The sequence below is a fragment of the Ceratosolen solmsi genome, unplaced genomic scaffold (assembly GCF_000503995.2).
Source record: "Ceratosolen solmsi marchali unplaced genomic scaffold, CerSol_1.0 scaffold56, whole genome shotgun sequence".
Lineage (NCBI taxonomy): Eukaryota > Metazoa > Arthropoda > Insecta > Hymenoptera > Agaonidae > Ceratosolen > Ceratosolen solmsi.
In genome coordinates this window covers 4,178,135-4,190,361 of record NW_011948425.1, presented here as the reverse complement: position 1 = coordinate 4,190,361, position 12,227 = coordinate 4,178,135, and the positions used below count along the sequence as shown (strand labels likewise).

At 30.1% G+C, this 12,227-nt stretch overlaps 1 protein-coding gene across 1 annotated transcript in view; it reads left to right on the top strand.

The window, feature by feature from the left end:
- The first annotated feature begins 362 nt into the window (after positions 1–362).
- LOC105362864 (maternal protein pumilio-like) overlaps positions 363–12,227 on the top strand; it is a 47,354-nt gene continuing 35,489 nt past the window's right edge. Inside the window, exon 1 of the mRNA XM_011500390.1 lies at positions 363–541. Within this exon, the coding sequence (XP_011498692.1) occupies positions 482–541 (60 nt within the window). The 5' untranslated portion in view covers positions 363–481. The remainder of the gene's footprint in view (positions 542–12,227) is intronic.

Here is a 12,227-nt window from a genome sequence, read left to right as displayed (position 1 = left end):
TCTCTCTCTCTCTCTCTGCGCCTGTTTCTCAATCCCTGTCTCTGTCTGTCGCTCGCGATAACGATTTTTCCGCGACCGGAGAGTGTGTGTATCTTCTCGACGCCGCAGCCGTTCTCGCATGTTTTGCCGCCTATCGCCGAGGCGCTGGAGAGGAGTGTGAGGCGGAGGATCGTCCTCGGGAGTGCCACAGTGCTTGGAGAGTGTTGTGAAGGAGCCGCCGCGGTAAAGAGAAACGAGCTGCTTGTGGGTGGAGGAGGAGGAATCTCCCCGCGGCTCGATTACAGTGATTGTTGTTACGAGATTGTGGTCTGGGCGGAGAGGAACGCCGGAGGAAAGTCAAGGAGGATTTATCCTGTGAATCGTGGTGTCGTCGCGACTGATTACAGTCGTGACGGCCCAGGGCGGTCCGAGGGTGAATTTCGAGGAGGTGACGCGGCTGGAAAGAGCATTGGAGACGGTGGAGAGTTACACAGGCGGCTGGATGAAGCCGCCAGGGGACCTTTTTCTCTATTGCGACATGAAAGACCTGGGAGCTGACATGGTACTTACTCATCGCTTTTATTTACGATCTACATTGTCTCTCGACTCGCTCCTTTATTCCGCGCTCGGAGGTGTAAACATTAAAGCGGCCACTAAAAAACAACAAAACCCAACGACTCTCGAATTCACCCGAAGCCAATTTGGCTTACAATTAATTTTCCTTCTCTCTCATTCTCTCTCTCTCTCTCTCTCTCTCTCGCATTTTAAGTCCCCGAAGAGTTAAGCCGATACGCGCATTGCTCGCTCAGTCGTTCGCATAACTTTCCTTCGCCGTCATTTTTTCTTTTACATTTTGCTCCCTTTTTTTCTCTCCTAGACCACCCTCCCTCGCCCCTCACCCGTCCCACAAAAAGCCCCGCCGTTTTTATGGAAACTAGACCTTTTATACTCCTACGACAAACCGATGGCTCTCCGTAAGCCTCTCACGGCTTGTCAATTTACAATTCAATGCCTTTATTAGGAAATGCTTAAATACTCCGCACTACATGTACATTGCTTTTCCATGTAAGAGCGTGTCCGCTTGCGATGGCTTATATGAGTGTGCGTGGCGAACGCGCGCTTGAAATTGGTGTTGTGTGTACGAAAAGTAATGTAAACGATTTGAAAACCCAACGAGTTTTATCTCCGTTTTTAGAGTATGCTTGCTTGCATTTAACATTACAGTGATGTTAATACGCGGAGGTTACATAAAAATTGTTAGTAGTTTCGCATCATACAAGTGTTATGTTTTGTGTGTTATTTAGACATTGCTTTCTCTTTGTGCCGGTAGCTTTTTCCTTCGTTCCCCTGGGTTCGAGCGCGAATTTTTATGTTTCCATAAATTGAATTCGTTGCAACGTTTGTGAAAATGGATCGTAACGCTTTATCAATTGTTTTTTTTTTTTTTTTTTTTTTTTTTTTTTTTAATATATTTTTGTTTCGTTTTTGTTTGTTTTTTGAGTAACTGATCATTATAAATATCTATTCTCGGATACATTACACATATAGTACACGTTATATTAAAAAAAATTGTTTACCCTATCATGTGTATACTGAACGTATAAAAAAAAAATAGATCATTATCGGTTAAGGTTTAATTTAAATCCTTACAACTATATTGATATTCATATTGGTTAATCAGAGAAAAATAAGAATTATTGAGCAACGTTTTATTTTTAATACTAATAACAATAGGCCGTTATTAGACAATGACAAAAAGTATAACAGCGATCATTCTGAGAAATTTACCGACGGTGAAAATATGAATGAATCACATTGTCAACCCCTCGTCCATACAAGTACATATTTTATTGTTTTAATTTTAGCAGTGGGTTCTTTGCTCTAATATAAATTGATTTTGATGAATGTTTGCTCTCCACGATTCATCAGAGATAGAGGGAGAGAGAGAGAGAAAGAGAGAGAGAGAGAGAGTGAGAGGGGGGGGAGAACAAAAATGTTGTAATTTGTATAAGAAATAATGAGATGCGTAGCAAATACTTTTTTTTAAAATATATAAAAGTTTTAAGATTTTATTAATATATATTGAGTTTTATTTGAGTTCATCGACTTGCTTTTCAAACTTCAAAATAATTTATTTTATTCATCACAGGTATAGAAGTTATATATGATGCAAAAAAAAAAAAGGGCTATAGTTGTGTGGAAATAGAAGAATAATCTTTAATGAACAAAACATTTTATAAATAGTCGTCGTTACTGTGTTTATGTTTTATTCTATATTTGAAACTTCATATGTAGTCAGACTTTATTGACTTTCGGATTATTCGTTTTAACTTACAAAGAGCAAATATCTGACAAGATATTTGTAATATTTCTAATTTTTCTATTTTTCTATCGTTTTATTGATTATAAAAATGCGAGCATAAAAGTTATCAAATATTGATCAGACACGATATTTTATTTTCTGAAAATCTAAAAACTTTACTGTCCCATCTTTCCTCGAAAAATCTACCAGTACATTATGAAGCAACTATTTGAATTTAGTGATTTTATAATTATTGTGCTACGAAATTTATATATTTTAGATTGGTTGATGATTTTTTTTTTTTTTTTTTTTTTTTTTTTTTTTTTTTGATAAGTGCAAAAGTAAAGAAATGTCAGGAGAATGTTGGAAAATTAATGCGATCTATATTTTTGAAGCGAGCATAAGAACATTACGTCTCTATCGCGTGCATTAAACTTCGATTTAACTATTTGACGTTCGTATTGCAATTTTAAATATGTTTTTCGTTCTATCTTTGATATCAATTTTTAGCGTTTGCGGGTTTTTTTTTACAAAGCCATTGCAGCAAATATGACGACGTCACGAGACTGTTGCCTCGAAAGGCCCACCATGCAAATTTGTGCCTATACTTTTACGCTTTGGCATACATACATACATACATATATATATAGCTAATTCAATACGATTGACTTATTATTATTATTATTATTATTATTATTATTATTATTATTCATATTTCTCGTCTTCAATAATAACAATCATTATCGAATAATTAATTCATATATTATATATTTAGATATGATATTTAATTTAGAGATTCATATTTGAGATGGTGGGATAATGTAATATCGCTCATTTTTCCGGTATCGGCTAATATGTTATTACATTACAATTATATTAGAATATTATATCTAAATTACGTATGAATCTATTCCATATATCAATAAGAAATTGTCTTTTAATCTCCGTAATATTAAACTTCTATCCTTTTTATAAGCATTTAAATATTATATTTTGAAAATTATTTTGTATGATGTTTTACACAAGTGTTCTCAAAGTTGTATATTCAATTTATTGATTAAAAATAAAGAACCGTTCAAATAAATCGGAAATAAAATGGTTGATATCTTCATTTTATGCTATTTTCAATTTTCGTAATTATAGAATTTGTAATATATTCTTTTCCTAAAGTATATTACTATTCTTAGAAACACATTACTAACTACTACATAATTTTCATGTAACGTGATTTAAATAGTTTTAATTCCGTCTGTCAAATCAATAATATAATTTTTTTGATTGATATAGAGTAAAAAATTGAGAACATCTGTAAATATTCAGCTTAATTATTCGTTTGTAAATAAATTTGTTTATACCTTCAGTTTATCGTATTTAATTTAGCATTAGCTTAAAAACAATAAATATATAATTTTTCGTGAAAAGCTGTATTAAATTTCGTGATAATATTATTTGACAACAGGAATAGTTAAGCATGTTAATCAGTTACTCTAAACCAGCTGGGAATCACTAGTTGTTAATCCGTCTCTCTCTCTCTCTCTCTCTCTCTCTCTCTCTCTCTCTCTCTCTCTCTTTCTCTCTCTCCCCCTCTCTCTTACGCACACAAAACACATCAGTCTGAGCGCAGCACGTATGTGTTTATATTATCCTAACCACTGAATTCGATTTTCTTGGTTTTGTTCTTTTTTTATTTTACTATCTATAAACGAAACCTTGAAAATATCCCCTATTATTAATACTGCCATAATATATTTAAACTCATTTAAAAGTATTTACGCCCACTTATCTGTTCTTATTTTTGTAATTTCAATAGCAAATAATAATAAACGTAGTGATCAAATACAATATTCAATGTTTAATCGTTAATTGGATTTGTTGTTTATATTTTGTACTATTAATAAGTGGAATGAATCTCGAAATGCTCTTTTTTATTTATATAAAAAAAAAGACTTTATAATAAATGTGAAAAATAGAAATTTTACCTTGCAAAATTTTTATCTATTTTCAAATACATTATAAATTATTTCTCTAATGATTTATTAGAAATTACAATATTATAATTATTCCTATTACTATTACAATTTCATCCACTATATAAATATAAATATATAAATATATAAATCCACTATATAAAACTCCATAATTGAACATTTAGCATTATTAATTCTTATTTATTCTTACTTAGTCACTTCTATTAAAACTAATAAATTTATCGTTTTTTCTTTTATTTACTATGCCAAGATTTTTCCTCTTTTAATAAATTAACTTATTTAATACATCGATAGTTATAATTGCTTCGCGTATGTTGCTTTTAAGGAATGTGAAGCAGTAAATAATTAAGAGAAAATATCTAACACAATATTCATTTATATAAACGATTATGTTTTAGCGTATTGGAGTAATTCTGAAGAAAATTGTAAGTTATTCATTTCACATTCGAAAGGAATTACTTTATATGAAAAATAAAATACAATATTTGTTTATATTTTCTTGCTTAATCATATAAAAGTTTTTAATATAAGGAAAAATATGTAGATTGGTTTCTTTTTTAAAATCATTATCAAATTGATATCAAGTGATATCAATGTTTTTGAAACCTTAAATGTAAATTGTCTATTGGTTAAAAAATAATTGTAAAAAGCATCAGAATCTCGTATATGTGTGTGTAGTTTTCGTCGTACATTTAATCGAATACCTCAGTTATTCTCAATATGCGAACATGAGCTCTTTATGTATTGATTTGAATTTATATATAGATGATTACCAATTCTTTTGTTTATTTGCTCGATACAATCATACGTGCTTGTATTTGATATTCAAGCTTTCAAATTGATAGTATATTGTAGAATTAATAATTTTTCTGAAGCTGTATTATTATTACTTAAATACGTGTAAATAAAATCGCGCAATTGTGTTAGTAGGATCATTGCTATTGCTTAGGTAGATAAGGAGATTAGTATTTTTTTGTTCTCAAAGTATATAGACATTGCCGGTATAATATGTCAAAGATTGAATTTTGTTGAATATTATTGAAACGTAATCTATGATAATGTTGAACCTTCTACCTTGTTGTATTTGACGGTTACGTAAGCCAATGTTGAAAACAAAATTTTAGGAGCACCGAAGTATATTGTATTACTTAGTTACCTTTTTTATCATAACTTTTATTATTATTATTTACTTTAATTACATTACAACAATGACTTCTTTTGCTCAAGCTTGCATCGATCGAAAGGAGAGAGAATAAGCTATAACTGACTAATCCCTTGAAAAATGTAAATTTTAACTGTCAATAATGAAGTACATAACTGTTGAACTAGAGATACTAATTTATGGTCCCATATATTTCACATATTTTTATGTCTTATACTCTTAACTCCATGTGTTTCCCCTATTTGTTTGACGTCAACTGAAATTCATTGCCGCAAGGCAAATATAAGCTTCAACTTACTAATTCTTCAGTCCTTTTCGTTGCTAAATTTTTGAACGCTCTCGCTTCTTCCATATATCCTAAAAATTTTCGTAATTTTAAATTATATTAATTGAGAAAAGAAAAAATATATATGAACTCGCTTGGAAATTTTAGTCGTATATCGAAAGTAAATTGATAATTCCAAGAAGTGAATAATAATAATAAGACACTCTCCAGCGTATTTTTATTGGGCTTATTGACTGTTGGGCGCGCAGATTGTGCAAGAAACAGGGATTACAATACCAAACCGAAGTAATTTTACAAGGTGGCTTGCTTACGTCCTACAGTGAGGCTCTGTATTTTGTATGTAATGAACAGTGTTCTCGGATTGACGAGAAGAAAGGGGATAGGATGACGATCGTCCAAACTTCAGAGAAAGTTCGGCTCTAGTCAATGCATTTTCGAATTATCGGATATCGGATTTTGTATTTGACTGCGGCACAATATAAGATAATTATCTTGTGTTAGTTACTATGTTCACTGAAATTATTATGTTTAATAAAATTTGTTCCACGCTTATTTCGAATGTTATTTAACGAGTCGAGTACGTACTTATTAATGTTGATTAGAAATTGCGAATGGGGTAACACAAGTTAATTATGGAAAAAAATATATACAACCTTGTTTTATAATTTATTTTATAATTACATGATAAATTAATATGGTATGTGTAATAATTTATATTATTATTATTATGAATTTAAATAATAGTGAAATTTTGTAATTGATATGGTAATACGGCGACGTGATGATGATGATGATGATGATGATGATGATGATCATAATAATAATAATAATAATAATAATAATAATAATAAGAACAACAACAACAACAACAACAACAACAACAACAACAACAACAACAACAACAACAACAATGGCGACAACAACAATTATTATAATAATATCAATGACAATAATAATAATTATTATGGTGATAAGGATAGTAATTGGTGAATGCAAGTAGAACAATTTTGCTCCAAAATAGGATGAAGTAGTTTGAACCACGTATCTATGTAATTTCTAGAACTTACTTTACATAGTATATTTTGAGTATGCCCACGCGTACAAAATAATATACATTATGTAATGTAATATTTATGCATACTCAAGTTTGATATAATTTTGGAAACTAAATTTGAATTTATGCATTGTCAGCAGTGGATAATTTAATATCACATTAAGTGCTTAAAATTAGAGCTCATTGAATCCTTCATTTTAAGTATCAAATCAGATAATAGCAATTTGACTTTAAATAAAACAGTAGTGATGCGCGTAGTAATTATTTTGTCTTACAATTTCAATTAAATATGGATGATTTAATGAATCGCTTACTACGTTTAAGCAAAATATCCGCCTAATTTTAGAAAATAAAATATAGAAAAAAAATATGAGATTGTAAGACGTACATTAGATACAATATTTTATTTCTAAATGATGAAATCATGTAATATTTTGTAATTTAAAAATAAGTCTTTATCTAAATAAATTATGTTAAATTCTTATCTTCATATAAGTTTACTTTAGTTTAATTGATAATGAGATGAGTAGAAAATTGAAAAACTGGCAAAAGTATAGTATTTCTACAGTGAGTGTTCAAATTCCTACTACTTCACATCAGTATGTTGAACTGCTCTTCTTCATCAGTAACGTCTTCATCAAAAGATGCGTTAAATATGGTTATCGAATTATAATATAATCACTTGTTTATTTATTTATTCATTTTCCTTAATACATATAGTTAATTCAATTTAAATCTTCACTTTGAATTTACTTTCTAATTAATGTGTTTCTATAAATGGTTATATATATATATATATATATATATATATATATACATTGTAAATCCATAATTATTAGTTAAAAATTTAATATAAATATATTAGGTTTATTTAATTATTTATATAATTTTTAGAGAATCTTCCTAATGCATTCGATATTTATTTTAAATTGAATAAACTAAATTGATAATTATTAATAATTTTATCGAAGACATTTATTAAAATTATTCGTTAATTATTCGCTTATTAAATATTATATAAAAAATTGCTTCTATATTGATTATTTAAAATGAAAAGAAAATACCGCAAAAGATATAGCCCAGATATATTTAACTATATCGAGTACTTAATGATTGTACTTATGCGAATCGCATGTATTTGACTGAAAATCAGGTATAGTTAATTTTTTTTATTTTATTTTTTTATTTTTGTATTTTTCTTATTTAACATTATAAGGCACTTTCAATTTTAATTATAATTGCTATTATTTTCTTTATCAAATTTATCTTTTAAGTATATACAACATAGCCACACCTAGTTTTAACCGATTGCAAACTAGTTTTGCGACAATATTACGATGCAAATATATATATATGCTTCTTGCAAATTAATAATATTTTATGCGAATCTTAGCGAATATATAGCACTGCATAATTTTATTTACTTGAATATTGCCATTAAAACAATATAAATAAAAACGAGTTTTGGAGATTCCAAACACATAACTAAATTTTAAACACCAGCGCATTTATGCATTCTCAATTAGCTTTTAAACTTGAAAATTAAAAAGTAACTAATCATCTTGAATCAAGAAATCAATCATTATTGAATAAAACAATCTTCAACGTCTGCCCTAAAATCTTCGTACATTATTCAACGATACGACAGATCTTTGTAGAACTCCGGTTAATAATAAAATAAATAGAATTTTTTTATACATGAACATTGCTAATAGAAAATATCTATGACGTCTCAATCCAATTTATAAATTAATTACTTTGCGATTCGACCATAATCTTTTATAAATCGCTGTACTTCAATAATTTTGTTTTAATCTATAACCAATGTATAATGCATTCTAATATAAAATTATTATTGCCCTATTTTAATAATAAATATCATTACATTTGAATGTTAGGGATATTTATAGAGACTATTTTCTTAGAAAAATTACCATCATATAAATAATTTATTATACTTAACCTTCGAAGTAAAGTGTATGTATAGCTCCGTAAAGCCTGATATCGACATATCGAGAGCATTGAGCATATATTTTAAATGGATGGATTTTCAAATTACAATTGGAGCTCAATATTTATCTTTCAACATATCTTGGCTTATGAGAGATATTAAAATTTCGGAGATAAATATCATAGCGCACAAAGTATTTTTTATCACAGAAATATCATTATATTTTCTATATTAAATTTATTGAATCACATAAACTATCATATTTATTAAAGAGAAAATTTAATATTAAAAAAATGGGAAACCATATTTTCAGAAAAACGAACTCATAGTATGAACTATTCCTTCTAGTGAATAAAAAAAGTAAGGAAATCGTCATTTTACATGTTTATTAATTATAATATGAATTTTCTTATTTTGCATTTATAAAGTTACAGTATTTTATCAAAAATAATAACTTTCCATAAATTAAAAAAAAAAGTTTTTAAAAATTATAAGAAATAGTAGATACTTTTAATTCGTAATATTGTAAATTTTTATTCTGTGTGTATATATATATATATATATATATATATATATATATATATATATATATAGAATTATCTTAAATAATATGACTATGCCTATTTTTTATTTATAAAATTATTCTTCATTGCAAATGCTAACATTGCAAATGTTAAATTGTAATGGTCTACATTATCTTTTATTGGGTAAAAAATGTTTGGAAGCAAATATTAATGTACAAAGACGAAAAATCTAAACATGAAAAACATATATGAAAATGAACGAGAAAATATAAATTTTTCTATTAGCTTTCGTATACAATTCCAGTTACTTTATACCGAATATATTTAAGACATAAATAAAACACTAAAGGTGGCAATTTGTGATTTTGTAAGATCAACAATGATTGTATAATTATAAATTTTAAATAAATTCTAAACAACTGTTTTCTTTCTCTCAAAAAAGGTACTTAATAGCGAAATTCTGCATGCCATAAATGTCTTATGACAATACTGAATTTCAGCGTAAGGTAGATTATTATTCTCAACGTGAATGTTTCTTACATAAAGGACAGTGTCAATTATCCTCGAGGCTAAGCGTATCAATAGTTAAGTCGAGTAGGGCTAATCAATCGTTGCGATAGCCTTCATATGTGAATCTTATTTGTTTATAAGTATTATATTGTAAATAATAGTTATTACTTTAAATGTATTTAAGAAAATGCACAATAAAATATTGATTGCAAATAATATGATCTATTTCATCTATAAAATAATCAATTGTATTTGTTTGTATTTATTTCGAAGCTGTTTGTGCGATAACGTGTTAATGAGATAAATTAGATTATAACAAAGAAAAATATATTTCGATTACTTTTCTGTTTATATTCAGAAGAAATGAAGTATTTTTCTGAAATAATTTGACATATTTATATGCCTGTGTCCGATGTAATCAATTTTATACTAATCTATGTGATATAAGAGCTTGTTGGAACACAAGCACATTACTTACTATTTATAGTACACGAATTATCAGAGATTTTACAAAGCGTTGAACCAAATGTCCTATGAGCAGGGCCATACGTACAAGAGAGCAGGCGATCAAGAAAAATATAGTACTAGAGTGTCATGAACTTTACACACGAGCAAGTTACACGTTATATCATGCGCGCGCAAATCTTCGGAAGGAACTCGGCTAGGTATCCTGCGGTAGATTGATATGTAAACAAATATGTGCGTACCGGCGACTATTCATAACTTTATGGTGTTTTTCTTGTTCAATCCCATTAATCGCAATTTAAATAAAGAAAATTTTTAAATAAAACTTAATAATTTATTAAGACATGTAATAAATTCTTAGTTTAAAAATGGATCCTTAAATATTAACCATTATTTTAATTAATGGTCTAATTACATTTTTGCACATAATTATAAAATCTGTTATTTGAAACAATTTTTAAAAAGATCTAAGTTTCCTTCTTTTAGATATGCTATGCTTCTTCTCTCTTCCAACTGTTCTTTCGTTTGTCCCCCCTCCCACCTCCCTACCTCGCGCCATTCTATTTTCTCTCTCACTCCCCTCTTCTTTTTTCTTAATTAAAATTTTTTAATAACTTTAGAAATATGCTTGTTGGTTGGTTTTTCTCGACTTGGAAGTATTATTTCATTGTAAATTTGAAAGGAAAAAATTTAAGCGCTAACATTGGCACTGAAAGCGCGTAAGTTATTGTATGACGGCGAGTAAGAAAAACATTTTCTAGCCATAATTAAGGTTAATAAGCAGCCAATAACGCTAGTCCGTAACAGTGAGGTGATTTAATAAAACTCAGCGGTCGTGCTTTCGATCCCATTAACAAATCGATCAGCCAAAGCCAGAGAGTCAGAGTTGCGAACTACCAAAGTAGGAAGAGAGAACGAGGGAGAGATAGAGAGAGAGAGAGAGAGAGAGAGAGAGTGGGCGATGGAAGGTTGGGGCGGTGGGGGGCAAGCGAGTGCTCAGCGATGCCTGAAACAAAGTTGCCGATCGCACGCGCGCACGTATGCATGAGCCACGCGTGTCGAAATGGCTACTCGTGTAAAATATCCAAGCGATAATAATACCTACGCATACATAAAAACACGAGTTCGTGGTGGTAATGTTAAGGGTGTGCGTGAGCGGCGCCGGTTGAGGGGGAGGGGGTATCAAGCGCTAGATATCGATTCGCGCGCGTACATGTCTCTCCAGCCCTGTGAGTCATTCTATCTCTTTCGTCGGTGAGGTTCGCCGGCTGACCTTACTAGGCAACTTGGGGGAAGCGGGAGAACAAGAGTCGATAGGCGCTTTATTTCCCTTCTGCCTGCTGTTTTGAATTGCCATTCGCGGGACACTCATTTAACCGAATATTCTTCTCCTTTGGGAAATCCTTCGGCGATTGTATATTTATACTTGCAAATTAGTTGTATTGACTCGAGGAGCTTGATAAATGCCCTATGTCATCCGCGTGCCTTTTTTCTTACTCTTATAAAATTGATCGAAGCTCTAGAGTTACGCTGAATTATGGAGGAAGAGAAGGGCGATATTAAAAAATGAGTACAACATGTAAAACAGTATGTAGAGAGGAGCAAATGAGAAGGTGATTGCTATAAAGTCATAAATAATCCTTCGGCAATTGAATCTTGATGTATTTTTAGTGACCAATGCTACGTAGAATATGCGAACGATTTCGTATCGAGAATGATGAAGCAAAAGTAGACCTAACCGTCGTGTGACTAAGGGACATGTATATTCGTACATGTCTCCTATATCGTTGCAAAAAGTCGGGAGCACGAGAAAGAGGCAAAGAAGGGGAGGAGAACGAAAGCGAGAGGCACCTGCTGTCACGCGACGCGCTTGCAAACTCCTCGCGAACAACGTGTATTTCTTTCTTTTCTTTAATTCGCCATTTTTCCTTTTTGTCTTTTTGTCTTTTTGTTTTTTTTTTTTTACTTCTATTCATTCGTTTCTGTGAGCCCATCGCTACGGCATT